The 18,696-nt window shown below is 37.6% G+C and overlaps 1 protein-coding gene across 1 annotated transcript in view; it reads right to left on the reverse strand.

Moving 5' to 3' along the window:
* DACH2 (dachshund family transcription factor 2) overlaps nt 1-18,696 on the reverse strand; it is a 205,181-nt gene that overhangs the window by 9,651 nt on the left and 176,834 nt on the right. The window contains exons 7-8 of the mRNA XM_037820849.1: nt 12,708-12,854; nt 3,736-3,801 (exon numbers count right to left, since the gene is read on the reverse strand). Of these exons, the coding sequence (XP_037676777.1) occupies nt 3,736-3,801; nt 12,708-12,854 (213 nt within the window). The remainder of the gene's footprint in view (nt 1-3,735; nt 3,802-12,707; nt 12,855-18,696) is intronic.

Raw genomic sequence — 18,696 nt, forward strand, 5'->3', positions numbered from 1 at the left:
GTTCAGCAGTTCATGTTAGTGCTGTTTATGCTAATTAATTAAAGAAGCTGTTCTATAATGTGCAAACAGGGAATCTGAGAAACTGAGAGGGCTTTTAAGTCTTCAAGTGAAGTTAAGTCAATCTGGGCACAGGCAATCAAATGTAATGAAATCACTTGTCAGTGCTAGGCTTGCAAAAACTGTGAAGTTTGACTAGGGAGTAAAAGGACTATAATTAGACTTCCAATAGGATAATAACTAAATGAGTGAATGTAGTAAACAGAATATATTACTTTGTTGGCTAATGGTACTGCTGTTAGGTTTTAGTTTATATCAGCACACTTGTAGATGTGTTAATATAACTTTATTTTATCAGCAAAAATGCACTATGCAAAAGATACTTGAACATCATTTGCAAAAATAATTGATCTGAAGGTGCATTTAATGACATTTATGTTTACTTTATGTAAAACAGAGAATGATTAATAAGATGGTTGATGTGTTGTCTTTCATGACCCCAACTGAGTTATGAGAATCTGGATAGGACAATATTGATGAATATGCTACACCAAATCATTCACCTCCAGCTGTACTGTATACAGCCATCAGAGTGAGCATAGTTTCATTGTTTGATCATATGAAATCATTTGGGAGGAGTTCTCATAGCTCTCAAAGACTTTCATAGACCACTAAAATATTAGGGGTACAGATATCCTCTTATTGGAAGGTGGTCTATGCATGATATCTTGTCTGTCAAACAACATTCAAAGGATTAAAGATAGGAAATAACTAAGCTAAAGGGATTTATAATGCATGTAAGAATCCTAGTAAATGAGCCGTTTGAACAGAAAGCCAGGTAGAAATCAGCATAAAACTAAATATGATGTTATTACATCTAAGGATGGTCATTTAACACTTTTCCAAGTCCCCTTTAAATTCTCTTAAGGAGATTTTCATAGTGGAACTAAGCGAATTTCAAAGGAAGAGCACCAGGTGAAGGATACGTTTCTATCCAGCAGAGCTGTTGACAACAGGAAGAGAAAGGACTTCACTGACTCTGGAATTGTTTGCTGTGACTAAGATTAATTTTGGAAATAGCATCAGATTGGCATGTATGAATTGACCCTCACAAAGCTACAAAATAATCTTCAAAGTTAAAAATAGGTAATTGAATGAAGTGGAAAAATGAAAACAATATCAAAATAATTCACCAAAGTTCAGAACAATAACACCCAAGGGAAAAATTACCAGAGTGAATGGAAAATGATTAGGGTTGCATTTTCTGTTTTCCAGTCATTATTTATTTTTGGAGGTTCATAGATATATAAAAAAGTAATCTTTCAACCTGAGCATCTTAAATGATTAGTAAAATTATGGGGATTTTAGGTAATTTTTTGGTCTAATGGATTGTTGACCTATATTTAAGATTAGTTCTACTAATATTTCTAGGCACATATTCCCCTGACTAATAGAATAAATATTTTTTGTTCAAAAGTTAGTTCTTTTAGGCATTAAATTGTGATTCTACTGTTGTATTAATTCACTGTCACATTAATTCAAGGCATCCACTCTAGCTTTCCAAAAGTGATGATAGGAGCTTTATCATCAATAGTACTTAAATGCTGTGTTAGAACTGGGGAGAATGTGTATATTTCCATTTTTATTACATTGATCAAGAATATTATTTACTGTAATCTAAATGGCAGGCATTCAATAAGGAATTTTTAAGACACCATATTTATCATAGATGGACAATGTTGACCACAAATACTATACAATTTAATTTGTAATTTAGAAAAATATAAAAGTCAACTCCCTTGCTTTAATATAAGCTCCACTTCAATTCTTGTAAATGTGTACCAAATTCTCTCTTGTTTATCCAACAAAAAACTAGTAGAAATTATTAAAAGTATGCTTAGTGAAAAAAAATTTTAATGTGTCCTTTCCTAAGCACAAGTTAATACATAAAAGCCATTCTTTGCAGCACTTTGTTAAAATAAAAACTTGAAAATAAATTGAGATTGAGTCTATTTTTTCCTTATATTGCCTAATTTAGGTCCCATGATTAATGTCTCACAATTAAGATGTCTGTTGTTTGTTGGGTGAAGTGGAAGTAACTTTAGGACTTGTTGAAAGTTTGTATTTATCCCAGGGGTAAGAAAAATGTTACTATTGTGACTAAAGGCATTATATATAAATCAAGAATTCAGCAATGAATTGGGGGTATTTGGTGATATAAGGTTAAATAATAATAAAGGTATAACTTACTGGTGATGTTCTTTGCAATCTCTCTAGTTTGAAAGCTGACTTTGCATTCAATTCAAAGGAGGGATGCAATCAAGCTCAATGCTTCTTAAAGACTGGGTCTACATTTGTGCATCACTGATTGAGAAAGGAGCAGATCTTCAGGCTATCACATCCCTGTCATGGCCCTGTTATGAAAGGGCAACCTCAAATACCAGGCCTGCCACTAGTGGGGCTTTCTTTGTAAGCTTAGCTGGGTGAGTTAATTGAACAAACATTGAGTGCCATCCAAGTGATCTCTGCTCACATAGACACAGCCTTTAAATTGAGGGAAGAAAGCAGGCAAACAGAAGATGGATAAGGACCAGCAAAGACTTCATTGAATAAGCTATACATACATGCTTTCACACCTAACAAGCAAAGCTAATGCCTTAGGTCTACCCAGCTGCCATAGAATCAAACATTACTGGAAGATCTATGAGCCCTGACTCTTCTTTTTCTGAAAAGCTGATTACAGAACTACATAAATGAGGGTTTCTAAATTTCCTGAAGCTGCTACATAAAATGGTGACCCTTAGAAGAACTCAAATGGAATTTTTCATCACATCTGATTCTTTTGCCTTCATATAGATCCAGTCATCACACAGTTAAACTTTCAGCAAGCAACTTATTCATGGTTATCGTCTTTCTAGAAAGTTAGGAAATCATTTTCTCATGGACATGTACCTTCTTTTTATTAGAGTAGGAAGGCAATTCTCAAAATAGTTGTGAAAATAAATGTAATCTGTATACAGGGGGCTAGAAAATTGCATTAGAATAACACTGGAAAATATTTAGTGGTCAGATTCAATTCTTATTTTTAGATGCTTTTGACCAGTGAAACTCTATATTGATTCAGTTCATCTATTTTTTTATTAAATATTTTTAAAGTGTGTCTTTTAAAGGATCTAATAATTTATGGAAACCCTATAAATCCTAAATTACAAATTGTACTTCATTTCCATATGTAAGTGTTTTTAAAAATTATCTGAAATTAACAGCATAATTTAAAGGTTTATAAAGAAAATGTAATCTAAAAGACTTTTAAAATATTGATGGGTTACAATTTTTGTATCTATGACATTCACAAACAGTAGAGAAGTTTAAAAATGGTATTGCTCACTTCTGAAAAGTAAATTCCATTCACATTTATGCATTTTTAGAATATGTCTAGCATACAAACATATTCTTTGACAGCTAAACACACAATAGATTTGCTCACATGGTATATGCAAAATTATTAGTCCCTAAGTATCTGTACTTTTGTTATTGGACTTTAAACACATACTAAGTTTAAGTATATACAAATATTTGAGAAAACACTGGAAGTTGTTTCTTCTGTCATAAGGGAAGAAGAGTTAAACTTATTTATTTAACTTTGATAAATAGTACCACCATAGGAACTCATCCCCACCCCAACTCCAAGGGTGACAAATTAAGCAGTATTAAAAAAAAGTATGCTGTTTACTGTACCTTGCATAGTAGCACTATCCTGAGGAGTCTCATTATTTTCTATTTCAATATCTGGAATTCCAGTATCTGAAAAAAGTGACATTCAAGATTAAGGTACAACTCTGTATTTCCTGATTCCATTTAAAATAAATACCTTCCATACCCAGTATTTAGTTCTATAAAATACCAGAACTTGTATAGCATCTTTGTTTTTGGTTTTCATCTGTTTGTTGTTAATTCTAGGAGGGAGGATGATAAGCTGTAGTGGGTTCTACAATTGCACATATATTTCCAGGTATATAGTAAACACATCTTTTTACATTTCATTCACTAGAGATGAATCTCCAGGAAGTAATCAGTCCATAAAAGTCACCTAAGACTAATAGGCAACATTGCCTGACTGCAAAATAAGATAAAGATGATGGATACAATCACCTAAGTGTAAGTGTCCCATCCTTTCAGTATATTTTCCATTTGTAAAATGTGCTAGATGATGAGATTATCTCTATGCTAAGTGCAAATGAACACCAAAACACAGGCTATAGCTCTAAGGTCAAATTTCTTACTAACTTATAAAGCTTCAGAGACATTTTTGAGGCAATTATGATGCAAATAGGTTATGATTGTATGTATTTTATTTATTTGCACATTTATTTCAAATTTCATATGCATCACTCTGGCTAGCAGGTTTCTAATGTAGAAACTACAAATAAATGCATAACTTTTAGAGCAACTTCTAATTTAAGCCTTGATGCAGCAAATAAATACAGTTATTGTTTTGAAAAAAGAACCAAAAAAAGAAATAAGTAGTTGGTCTTTTATTTTCAGCTTTAAATATGAAATGTAATTATCTAATGGCTATTCATGAAGCACAGCTAAATGTGACATTTCTGTATACACGTATTTGCTTGGACATTCATGGAAATTGTGATAAAAGATGTCACTGTATCACCCAATGACATCAAGGATTAACATGAGAAAGAAATGATTTGAATGCAAGTTATCCATACACTGTGCTGTAGAAACAGTTGCTATTGTTTTATAATAAAGCACATTAGAACTAAAGTGGCACTCACTTAAAGGTGGATTTCAAATATGTAAAAAAAAAAAAAAAAATCCAAAGCCCCTAAGACTTACAAGTTCAGGGCCTCAGATAAGAAGAATGCATAGAACATTTATCACATTGCTGGTCAGAAATGTTATTTTTTATATCTTTGATGAGCAAGGATGCTGGTTTCCACTGTGCAAGATGTCCCATTGTATGCGATATTAATGTATAATATATTAACCTTCTCATTCTTGCATTTCAATGAGGCATGGTAGTCTATGAATTGTTGGCATACTGGTGCAGCAATAAAAAGAGAATTCTAAAAAGAAAATTGAACTTATGGAAAGGAAAGAGTGTTATTGGACATTTGTCCAGATTTCTTTATTCATTCTTAAAACATCTTCCCTTTTAATTCTATGTGTGACTGGGTTATGTGTGTATGTATGTGTGTGGGTGTGTGTATAAAATTCTTAGGCTCAAGTTAGAATGGTCATTGCCCAGATATCCCTGAAGATTGAGAGAATGATCAAAAGAGAGGGAGTAAGGGGCAAGATGGCAGAGTGGTGAGGTCTAGCTTGTAGTTACTCCTCCAGGGCAGTTGGTAGAAAGCCAGGAACTGCATGGACCAATACATTGCAGAGGAATTTGAGATTGGACAAACTTCATACAACACTCATGGATGTGCAGAAGAGCTAAGATCAGCAAAATCTGTAAGTTCTCATGGCCAGGGGGCCTGTGCCCCTCCCTGCCTGGCACAATCCTGAGGGAGGAGATGTTGGTCCATGCTGGAAACAAGGAGGGAGGACAAAAGCTGCAAACATAGAAAAACTGAGAGCAGACACTGGAAAATCTGGGAGTGGTCAGACAAGCATAGAGGAGATAGGGCTAACAAAACAGCAAAAAAAAAAAAAATAGAAACAAAATAAAACAGAGACTTTTAGGAGTCAGGTGAACATAATACAGAGAAGGGCAGGGATCAAACAGTATCAGACACATATGCAAATCCAGGGAGGAAGAGCCCTTGTCTGAAAAGCCAACTTCACTGCTTTCTTGATTGCTCCCTAATCGCATTCAACTCCTAGTCTTTTAGCATTTCAATAGACCATAAGATGTGCAAGCACTGTAAATAGTCCATACTGGGCCCTTCCTTTTTTTTAAATTTATTTCTCTTTTCCTAAAACAATTACTCTAAGAAGCCCACTACAGAAAGCCTCAAAGACTTGCAATTTGGGCCCAGGCAAAAGCAGAGCTGAGATAGCTCTGAGAGACAAAGCAATAAGTCTAGTGGCAGAGAAAATTCACTGAACACCATAACTTCCTAGACCTTTTGGGAACTCAGATACCAGAGGTTGGAATTCATTAACTAGCTTCAGTCAGCCACACCCCCAAGAGGGTCAGGGTCACCTGGAGAACTAAAGGCTCCCCTCCTCCTTACACTGGTGTGGGAAATGCGGGTTGGCAAGTGACACCTGCTGGACAGCATAGGAGAAGCACAGAGTCTAAAGGCCTCATAGGAGGGTCTCATTTTCAAGGAAACTCCATACCCGCCTCCTGAGACCTTGGCCTCTCTGGACTAGGAAAACCTGACTGGGGCAGATAATATCTGAGGAGATCACAACACAAAAAGACTACATAGAGGCAGGGCAAAAAACAGAAAAACAAGAGGTGAAAAGCTCTGATCAACTAAACAGAATCTAAGTTAAAAGTCTAGAATAAGCTGAACTAAACACAAAAGGTTAGAGAACAAAGCAAACCAACAAGAAAATCCTAGGTAAAAGAGTGAAAAAAAGCTCCAGAATAAACTAATTAAGAAAGTCAGATGCCTAGACAGCTTAAGATAGTGGGCCATAATAGGAAACATAAAAATATGGATCAGCCAAAGGAACAAACTAATAGCTCAACTGAGATACAAGAGTTGAAACAATTATTGCTAAAGCAATTCAATGAGCTGAAGGAAGAACTAATTGGAGATGTTCAAACATATCTAAGTCAATTCAAAAATCATGTCACTGAACTGAGGGAACACATGGCAAAAGAGATGAAGGATATAAGAAAGACACTGGATGACCATAAGGAAGAATTCATAAACTTGAAAAAACAAATGGCAGAACTTATGGGAATGAAGGGCATAATGGAGGAGATGAAAGAGACAATGGAGGGATACAACAGTAGATTTGAATAGGCAGAAGAAAGGATCAGTGAATTGGAAGACCAGATGTGAATTCACACACACAAAAGAACAGATGGTGAAAAGAATAGAAAAATAAGAGCAGAATCTTAGGGAGCTGAGCAACAACACCAAATGCACAAACATATATATTATGGGTGTCCCATAGGGAGAAGAGACGGGGAAAGGGGCAGAAAGAATAAAAGAAGAAGCAATCACTGAAAATTTCCCAACTCTCTTGAAAGACAGAAAATTAGAGATTCAAGAAGTACAGCACACCCCAAACAGAATAGACCCCAATAGACATACTCCAAGCCACTGATCAGATTATCCAATTTCAAAGACAGAGAGAATTCTGAAAGCAGCAAGAAAAAAGCAATCCATCACATAAAAGGGAAGCTCAATAAGATTATGCACAGATTTCTCTGCAGAAAACATGGAGGAGAGAAGACAGTGGTATGATATATTTGAGATACTGAAAGAGAACAGCCAACCAAGAATTCTACATTGTGCAAAACTGTCCTTCAAAAATGAAGAACTGTCCTTCAAAAATGAAGAATATTACAAAGCTACAGTGCTCAAAACAGCATGGTACTGCCATAAGGACAGAGATAGCGACCAATGGAATCAAATTGAGTGTTCAGAAATAGACTCTTGCATTGACAGACAATTGATCTTTGATAAGGCAGTCAAACCAAATCAACTGGTGTTTGCAGAACAGGAGATCCATTTCCAAAAGAATGAAAGAGGACTCCTACCTCAGACCTTCTACAAAAATTAACTCTAATTGAATCAAGACCTAAACATAAATGTTAAGACCATAAGACTCTTAGAAGAAAACATAGGGTGCTATCTTAAAGATCTTGTGATAGGAGGTGGTTTCCTAGACCTTACATTCAAAGCAGGAGCAACCAAAGAACAAATAGACAAATAGGATCTCCTTAAAATCAAACACTTTTGTACATTAAAGGACTTTGTTAGAAAAGTAAAAAGGCAGCCTACACAATGGGAGACCATATTTGGAAGCCACATATCAGATAATGGTTTAAATATCCTGAATACATAAAGTAATCCTACAACTCAACAACAGAAATGCAAATAACCCAATTAAAAAATGGTCAAAAGACATGGACACTTTTCCAAAGAGGAAATACAAATGGCCCAAAAACATGAAAAAATGCTCAACTTCACTGGCTATTAGGGAAATTCAAATCAAAACCACAACGAGATACCATCTCACACCTACCAGAATAGCCATTATCCAAAAAACAGAAAATTACAAGTGCTGGAGAGGATGTGGAGACAGAGGAACACTTATTCATTGCTGGTGGGAATGTAGAATGGTGCAACCACACTGGAGGACAGTGTGGAAGTTTCTCAGGAAGCTAAGTATAGATTTGCCCTATGATCCAGCTATTCCATTGCTAGGTATATACTCAAAGGAACTGAAAGCTAAGACACAAATGGACATTTATAAACTGATGTTTATTGTAGCATTATTCACAATTGCCAAGAGACGGAAGCAGCCCAAATGTCCACCAACATACGAGTGGATAAACAAACTGTGGTATACACACATGATGGAATATTATGCAGCTGTAAGACAGAACAAAGACATGGAACAAATAATAATGTGGATGAAACTTGAGGACATTATGTTGAGTGAAGTTAGCCAGAAACAAAAGGGCAAACACTGTATGTTCTCACTAATATGAAATAACACTAATGAGCAAATTTTGAGAGTTAAAAGCTGATAACACTGCTACAAGGAGATAGAAAGAGGGTAGAGATCAGGCATTTGGTGCTGAAGGACTATAGAAATGTTCAGCAGGATTGATTGTATAGATCCAGAAATACCATAATACTTTGTAATGGTAGCACAAAATTCTAAGTACATGGAACAAAGATGTCTGTGAGTAAAGTTGAAAGAGGTGGGATAGGGGAATATATGACACCAGAGGTAAAGATAGATGACAAAGACTGGGACTGTATAACTTGGCACAAACTGGAGTGGCCAATGGCTGTTGCTAAATGTGCAAATATAAAAATGGTCTCACATGTGGTAGAAAAAATGAATGTCAACCATGCAGAGTGTTGAAAATGGGATGGTATTTGGAAAAAAACATAATCAAAGCAACCTGAAGTCTATGGTCAACAGTAACATTCCAATATGCTTCCATTAAATATAACAAAGGCAATACACCAGAGTCAAATGTGTATTAGAGGGGCTTATAAAGAAGGGTTATGGGATTCTTGGTAGTTTTATTGTTTTTTTGTCTTTAGTATTATATTGCATTGTATGATATCTTAATTTTCCTTTTATTATCTTTTTTATTATTCACCAAAAAGGAACACTTTTCCATAATAATATGTTCAAGTGCTGACTGTGGTGATAAATGTACAACTACATGATGATGCCAAGAACAACTGACTGTACACTGTGGATGGTTGTATGTTATGTGAATATATCTCTATAAGATTGTAGGAAAAAATATAAATAGAGGTAAAAGTGTTGGAGAAAACATGGAGAGAGGGATGTACCTATTTACTGTTGATGAGGATGCAGAATGGTGTAGATTTTCTGGAGGGAGGTCACTGTGGTGGCTCCACAAGAAGCTAAATATGTGGGACCATAAGGTCCTGCAACCTCATTATGGGGTATGTATGTGGAAGATCCCATAGCAGAGAAATGAATGGACATTTGCACACTGGTGTTTATGGAGGCAGAATTCATGATTTGCAATGGGTGGATGTGGCCTAAGGGTACACTGACTGAGGAACAGAATGGTGAACTGTGTTGTATGCATACAATGGAATATTGGCCAACTATGAGAAGTAGTGAAGCTGTGAGACATGCAACAATGTGAATGGATCCTGTAGACAGCATGTTGAGTGAAGTACACCAGAATCCAAGGCAAACACTATAATGCCTCACCAATATGGAATAACTACAATGTGTAAACTCAGAATTGATTCTTAGAGCACAGTCTAACAGGGAAATTATTGTAATGGACCATAGATTGTAAGCTCTTACAACAATCAAACCTATTCCTGAATTGTAATGGCTATCTCCAAACTCTGAGATGTTGATCCCTTAATGTATAACCTGATTGGTCTCTGGAACATTGGGTATCTGTGTGACACCTGAAACTCAGAGCTTGAGCTTGGCAGATATGAATGTCAGTATTAATGCATACAGCAACTGTTAAAAAATAAAAAGCTGAAATAGAGCCCAGACTTCAATTAGAGATATGAGTAAAGCAGATCTGGTTAAGGCTAGAGCAAATCAGGCCAAAGGGTAGAGTTTGAAACTGACTGTGTTCAAATTTCAACTTCCATATGAGACCAAGGGAAGATATGTTTATTGGGTGTAGGATCTATATTTTCTAAACAATATAACTTCTACAATCAGTTTGTTAAAACACTACAATTACATGGAACTTTGAATAGGAAGTGAGATATGGTAGGTCTGTAAAGATTAGAATGAAGTAGCAATGCATCCTAAAGTAATATGGTTGGAGAATAAAAGTATATATTCTGAGTTCCCCTGAAGAGCTGGAGGAGAATGCAGAGGTGTTGGACTTCCTCACTTGGATTGTTGCTGATGTTTTCATACACACTGGGGACTGATGGCTTGATGTGCTGATCCCTCTGTCTTAGGGCTGGCCCCTATGAAGCTTGTTACTGCAAGGAGAGGCTAAACCTACTTCTAATTGTGCCTAAGAGTCTCCCACTGAGTGTTGCTCAGATGTGGTCCTCTCTCTCTAAGCCACCTTGGCAGGTGTTCTCACTGCCCTCCCCCCTATGTGGGACCTGACCCCTAGGGGTGTAAATCTCCCTGTCAATGCAGGATATGACTCCTGGGGATGAATCTGGACCAGGAAGTGTGGGATTGAGAACATCTTCTTGATCAAAAGTGGGATGTAAAATGAAATGAAATAAAGCTTCAGTGGCTGAGAGATTTCAAATGGAGTCAAGAGGTCACTCTGGTGGACATTCTTATGCACTATATAGATAACACTTTTTAGGTATTAATATATTGGAATAGCTAGAAGTAAATACCTGAAACTACCAAATTTCACCCAGTAGCCTTGACTCTTGAAGACAACTGTATAACAATGTAGCTTATGAAGGGTGACTGTGATTGTGAAAACCCTGTGGATCTCACTCCCTTTATCCAGTGCATGGATGGATGAGTAGGAAAATGGGGACAAAACCTAAATGAAAAATAGGGTGGGATGTGGGGGTAACTTGGGTTTTCTTTTTTTCTTTTTATTTTTTATTCTGATTCTGATTCTTTCTGGTGTATGGAAAATGTTCAAAAATAGATTGGGGTGATGAATGCACATCTAAAAGATGGTACTGCGAACAGTTGATTGTACACCATGGATGATAGTATGGTATGTGAATATATCTACATAAAACTGAATTTAAAAAAAGAGGGAGGAGTTGCAACCAAGAAGTTTGGATTTAACAAATGATTATGACTACTATTATAAGAAATATATGTATATTTCTTATACTTATATTTATTTTTATATATATTATGTATATATATATATATATACCTTTCTTATACGTATGTTTCTTTGTAGCTTTAGTATATTAGAACAGGCAGAAAGAAATAGCAAAAATTGTTGAACTGTAATCCGGTAGCCTTGATCTTTGATAATGATTGTACAACTATGTAGCTTTCATCTTTTGAACATGTGATTGTAAAAGCTTTGTAACTGACACCACCTTTACCCAGTGTATGGGTAGATGAGTAATGAAACAAATATATGCATAAAAATAATAGGTTGAGAATAGGGGAGAAAATATCCCTATGTAAACTATGGGCAATATTTAATAGTACTACTTTAGTAATCTTTCATCAATTTAACAAATGTAACTACTGTTAAAAAGCAGTAGAATTAAAAAAAGTGTTATCATCAATTATAGCAAATTTTCCTCACCAATGCAAGTGCTGGTGGAGGGGAGGTGTATGGGAATCCTGTATTTTATGCATGATTGTTTTGTAAACCCACAACTTCTCTAACAAAAAAAAATCATTAGACTCATCCTTATATACACATATATCAGTTAATACACCAGCTGTCAATGTGCCAGGAAATAAGAACCTGAATATTCTATGAGATGAAAAAATTTTATAGGTTTTCAAGATTAAAATGGAACAAGAAAAGTTTGTAATTAAGAGATTTCATGATGTAACCACCTCATCCCACAGTACCCACAATGATTTACTTAGAATGCTCCTTTTCAATCAAGTGCTTCTCAAGCACATCAACACTAATGCACTCTACATTAAAGGAATCAGCCTTATGTTTAGAACCAAATAAAGTTCACAAAACATCAGCATGTTCTAAGATAAATGGACCTAAACCTTTACATTTTGGGTACAGGGAAGTTACCCATGTTACTACTTCTACTGCAAACATCATCAGGATTCCCAGTTATTCCTTGGCTATTTAAAGGGATTATTTTGACTGGTTTAATTAATGATATAAAGTAACAAATCTCAAACTGACTTTTTATTCCTAGACAAAGCCTTTCTTTCTTTTCTTTCTCTTTCTCTTTCTCTTTCTTTTCTTTCTTTCTTTCTTTCTTTCTTTCTTTCTTTCTTTCTTTCTTTCTTTCTTTCTTCCTTCCTTCCTTCCTTCCTTCCTTCCTTCCTTTCTTTCTTTCTTTCTTTCTTTCTTTTTCTTTCTTTCTCTTTCTTTCTTTCTTTCACACTTTCCTTTGTGTACTGTGCATGTGAAATTCCTGCCCAGATGTTACCTTTCGATAACCTCAGGCCACTCTCGCTAGCAGTGGCTTGCTTAAGTGCCTGCTTCACTTGCTCTCGGCGCTTTGATTCAAATTCCAAAGCTTCCTGAAGTTTTCTCTTGGCTTTTCTCTCCTTCTTCAGGCACTTTTGCATGGTAGCTGAAATATGAAAAGTCAAATAGTTTGCAAATGCTTGGTCAGTAGAATGGGGTCAGCACTTTTGATAAACAATAAACATATAGTTATACATACAGGTTGAGATATAAATGATTAGATTACTTTGATCCAAATTCTCATTAGGCTTTCAAAAGAGTGCTTTGTTCACTGCAGTTCAATTATACAACCAACTTCTTTTGATTTTTCATCTTTCCATTATGCAGTCTGTATGGCTATATATACGCAGACATTTGTACAGATTTTTTGGCTTGCTGAAGCTGCCAAAATGCGATATACCAGAAATGGTTTGACTTTTACAATGGAGTGTTATTAGTTCACAAATTTACAGTTGTAAGGCCATGAAATGTCCCAATTAAGGCTTAAACAGGACCGTACCTTCTCTGAAGAAAGGCCCTCTCCATATGCATGGGTGGGTCTGCTTTCCCGGTCCAAGATTTCTTGGCTTCAGACCTTGGCTTCCATGTTTCTGCTTTCTCTGAAGAAATTTCTCCTTCAATCTGTCCCTTTTAGTCCAGACTAACAGTGGTTCCATTTATACAGATCTCGCAAAAAATGTGTTGGCTTGGCATGCAGCATACAGGGGTCAAACTGTCAACAACAGACTTTCCACAAATCCTCCCTGGATAAATTCTTCTCCAATCCTGGCTTGTACTGCTGGCTGGTTCCAGGTTTCATTAAATCCTCACATGGGGCACTATCATCCAGGGTCTCAATTTCTGGAAGCCCAGAATTTTCCAGACCATCAATTTCTGGTTTCTTTGTACCCAAGAGTTCAGTTCTCAGCTTATCTCTTTCCTCTCACATTTTACTGTAAACTGCAAGGAGAAACCAGGCTGCACTCTCTACATTTGATTTTGAAATCTCTTCAACGAAGTATCCCATCTCATCACTTTCAAATTCTGAATGCCATCCAACACCAGGACTCAATTTTGCCAAATTCTCTGGCACTTTAAAACAAGATTGCCTTTCTTCCATTTGATAGTGTCACATTCATCAATTCACAGGCTTCACTGGAACACTTTTAGCATACATATTTCTATCAAGTGTCTTTTCGAAGCAATCTAGTCCTTTACTATCAAACATATCAATTCTTCCAGAATCTTTCTCTTACCCAGTTAAAAAGCTTTTCCAACATATTTGGTATTTGCAAACCCAACAACATCCCACTTTTCTGGTACCAAAATCAGTTTCTGTTTGCTTAAGCTGCCAAAATGCAATATACGAGAAATGGATTGGCTTTTACAATGGGGGTTTATTAGTTCACAATTTAGAGCCATGAGGTCCAGTTAAGATAGCAACAGGATGATACCTTTTCTGAAGAAAGGCTGATGGCATCTGTGGTTTCTCTGCTGGTCCTCTCTTGAGTTTAGCTTCTGGTTTCCATGGCTTTCTCCAAAATGTCTCTGGGCTTCTGTCTTAGATTTTCTCTCAGTTTTTCCTGAGGGCAGACTCTGGATTACATATCTTAGCTTCCCTCCAAAATGTCTCTCTCAGCTTCTCTTGGTTATCTGCTTGTTTCTCCTGGGGCATTTCTAAGCATTTCTGAGCTCTCTCAGCTCCTGTGGGCCCTCCTGGCCTCTCGCATGGACAAAATGTAGATTACATCTCTTAGCTTAGCATCTCTGAATACTCCAATACCCCATGGGCTTAGGATTCCAAATCAGCATGGCTGCACTGGCCAGGACCACAGCCAATCAGCCTTATTTTCCAAATTTTCTAGTGCTTGTGTTGCAGGCAAAAGCAAATTATTTTCATTACCTCATTGTGGTTGTTATGTTGCTGGGTTGTTTACCTGAATTTGCAGCATTTGCATGGCTCCTGCAGTTATCAATTTCAAAGGAGAAGGAATGGCTGCTTGAGTTCATGAATTGAGGCTGGTGAAGGCTGGATATAACCAATGGGCCCACTGATGTGGGGGTTGTTTGTCATCTTTTAGCTGCTCTATCAAAAGCCCATCATTCTTTCAATTGACCCCACTGTTGTGAAGTTGTATGGCCATAAGATGTTATTTTTGGTAGTCCAGGCTTTGGTTAATTGTCTGGTAAAGGGGGTCCCTCTATGATTATCCACATATGTGGAGACCCCAAAGAAAACACTTAATTTCTCTAAGCTACATATTATAGACCTCTGATTAACTTTTTCTATTGGAAAGGCTGAGTGTCAATGGTTTAAGAGGCCTATTGTGCATACTCAGATAAGGGAAAGGACCCAATGTAGCCTACTTGCCATCTGGTGACCAGGATCTGCTTGTGGCTGACCTAGTTGGTGAGGAAGCACTCTTGGTTATCACAGTGAGCAGGAGGGCAAGACATCCACGTCTTTCAGCTGTTGCCTCATCAAGGGCAACTGGAATTGCTGCACCAGCCTCCATAGATTCTGGTATCCTCCATGTCCTGTTTTCCTATGTAGTCATTTGGGAGTCTTGTGTGATGTTGGCTCCAGGCTATGAACTTTTGCTAAAGCATCTGCTTTAATATTGCCAGGTAAAGAGTCAGTGTTGTGAGCAGAAACATGAAATACAGTTACCTTGTGCTTGTGGTAGGCATCCCAGATGTCTTCCCACATTTCTTTCCCCCATGAGGGGAAGCCAACAATGGTCCATTGCTCTTGCTTCCACATGGCCACCCACACTGTTAAGCTCTGGTACACTGCCCAATTGTTAGTACAAATAGTGCATCTCCTGATTTGTGAACAGTGACCATCCATTCAGCCCTTAATTCAGCCCATTGGCTGCTTTTCATAGTCCCAGTTTTCCACTATAAAGTGTCCATACTAGGCAGCATGACTACTGCCATCCAGGTGGTGGACTGCCTGTGTGCTGATCCATAAGTATACCAGGAAGACTCAGGTTAACTGCCATATCCATCAACAGTGGGCAAAGAAACAGCCACCTTAGGAAGATCAGCAAGGAGAGGCAAATGTTGTTCTTCTACATAAGAAACTGTTCCTAATATATTGTATATCTCTGTGCTTAAATGGCTGTTGTCGAAAATGCTGCACTGTAGCATATAAGCTTTCCATTTTGTTAATGTGCTCAATTACACAGTGTCAGAGTGAAGCTTAATGGCAGTGTCCTGTATCCACCCCTGTATGGGGATTGCTGTTCTAAACTTTACAGAGCATTTCTGAGTTAGTCCTTTAACTTGCAGGAAAGAATTATAGGCAGCACACAGTTTTTTTTCTAATGGACTGTACTGCAGTTTGGTTCCTTTCCAGAGCTGAGACCAAAAGCCAATGGGGATTCACTTTGTTGCCTTTGCCACAAGCCCCACTCAAAGCCAATATTGGTATTGACCACATCTAATTCACAAGGCACATCTGTGTCCACCCCCATAAAGCCTGAACCTGTGCAATAGCCCATTTGTTCTTTTTCAAAAGCAGCCTGCTATGGAACATCCCATTCTCATGTTTTTCCTTTTCCAAGCAGGACATGCAAAGGTTTTAGAATATGTACTAAATGGGGTATAAATGGACTCCAATAACCCAACAAACCAAGTAAAGCCATGAACTGTTTAAGAGTATGTGGAGTGGGGTAGTTTTGCGCTTTATCAACAACAGCAGAGGGGATAGTCTTAGCAGCGGTTTCCAATTCTGCAAGAGTTACTTGTCAACATAACATCATCAATTTAATGAAAGAGAGTAACCTCTTCCAGAAGTTTCTACATTTTAAAATTTTGAGCTACAAAACCATGGGAAAGAGTGGGACCATTAAGAAGATATCCTTGTGGTAGCATGGCAAATGTTCACTGTTGTCCCACACCACATGAAGGTCAATGCAGGCTGGCTGGAGGGTTCTAAAGAAATACTAAAAAAAGACATTATCAAGAGCTAACACAAAATGAAACTGGCCCAATTGAGCACTTATGTCCCACAACAAAGTAGCTACATTTGATACAGCTGTAAACGAAGGAGGAGTTACTTTAAGTTCTCTATAATAAATAGTTATCTGCCAGGCAACATCAAGCTTTTCTATTGGCCAGCCTGGGCTATTAAAGGGGCTGTGAGTGGCGATTATAATTCTCAGTCTTTCCAAATCCTTAATGGTGGCAGTGATTTTCGATGCACTGCCACCATGTGTCTGGGGGAGGGTACCATAACCAGTGACCACATAGAATGTCCTCTATGGACATTTTTGACCACCAAGCACTGGAGACAGAATTCCCCTACAGTAGTTTGCACACTGATATTCTGACTTTAGATGGCTAATAATTGTGTTGTGTTGTTTTGTTCTGTCTTCTATATATTAGGGTGCATTCAGCTCCAGTATTCACCAGTGCCAAAACTCTATGTTCATTAATGGAGGACCAAAAAATAGTTAACTCAATATGCAGCCTCCAATCCCCAGTGTCACCATATGTAGCTCTTATTTGGGGATCTTGATGTGTCCCCCATGTGAAGAGAAAAGGGTCTTGGCATGACTTCTTGGCAGGGGGAGCCAGTGACTCTTCATACTGTAAGGGCTGACTTTTTTGGCCAGAGTTAGTTTCTCCCTCTGGTGATCTGGTTCTAAATTTGGTGTATCTCCAATTTTTTTTGGTAACTTACTGCATAACCATATTAGGACAGGGTTTGACTGCCTATAAGTATCTTCACTTTTAGTGCCAGCAACTACTGGGTTAGCCCTCATCTGTCTGCACAACACATGATTTTGACCATCATGTCTCTGTGGGTGATGTCTCACAGACTTGACTCCAGCTCCTTTTAGCCATAGGCATTCAGATTCTCTTAGATCTGCTACTACTTGGGCAGCCCTGGAAATGTGTTGCCCCACCAATATGCTAAGAATGGGCACCAGTGTCCCATACCATTGATTCAAGGCCCTATGTAAGATTGCACCTTTTTTTTTTTTTTTTTTTGCCCAGGGTGAAAGTTTCATTATCTGGTCCCAAAAAGTTAGCATAAACTGTAAATTTCATTACTATCCCCCTTAATGTATAATGTAATTCATCAAACATGTTTCAATGGGGGTGTGTCCCCCACATTGGGCCAAGTTTCCTTACATTGAGTCACTAGCCAATTTAATAGTGACTCATGTTGTGTGGCTAAAGAATATATATGTTGGCAGAGGGAAGAATGAATGGTATTAGATGCCAATTTACTTATTTCATGTCCTGAAAGCAATATTCCCTCCATGTCAGTGTCCCACAGACACAGCAGCCAATTTCATAAGATTTCTTTAGGTTCCTGTCTGCATTGATTTCCAATTTCCTGTAGCATTGTGGGAATATAATTCCACATTGTACCAGCAACTTTCAATGAGGTGCTGCTAAGAGCAGCAGCTGTAGCACTATATTCCCTGCCTGGGGATCAGGCTGTTGTATTTGCTCCATTTTGATCTTTTATTGGACCAGAAGATGAACATGCTTACTTTCCTTAATTTTAGGTTCTCAGTCAGATGGGGGATCATGCTAATCTGAAGAAAAATCAACAGGGTCCTACAGTTTAGGATCCCAGTCAGAAGTCATGATACACTTGATTTGCCCTTTGGGCAGCTTGCGCCCTGTCACTCTAGCATACTGGCTTGCTAATGTCTCTAAACTTTTATCTACATGATGCAACCTCTCATTTAATGCATCCTTCAAATCCACTTGCTCTATCCACATGTATCTTTCTAACTTAAGTTCCTCCTCTAGGTGGCAAACATCAGCTTTGACTGACAGAGCCTCTTCCACAGCTGAGCACACAGCTCCTAATAGAAGCCATGCAACACCCACAGCAGCCTGGCATCTCTCCCCTTTCTTATGAAATCCTCTGTCCTGTGGCCTGCTGCAGAACCAGCAATCCAGCTGGGGAGAGCTGGGCATTGCCATACTCCCTTGGCAGC

The sequence above is a fragment of the Choloepus didactylus genome, chromosome X, assembly GCF_015220235.1.
Source record: "Choloepus didactylus isolate mChoDid1 chromosome X, mChoDid1.pri, whole genome shotgun sequence".
Classification (NCBI taxonomy): Eukaryota; Metazoa; Chordata; class Mammalia; order Pilosa; family Megalonychidae; genus Choloepus; species Choloepus didactylus.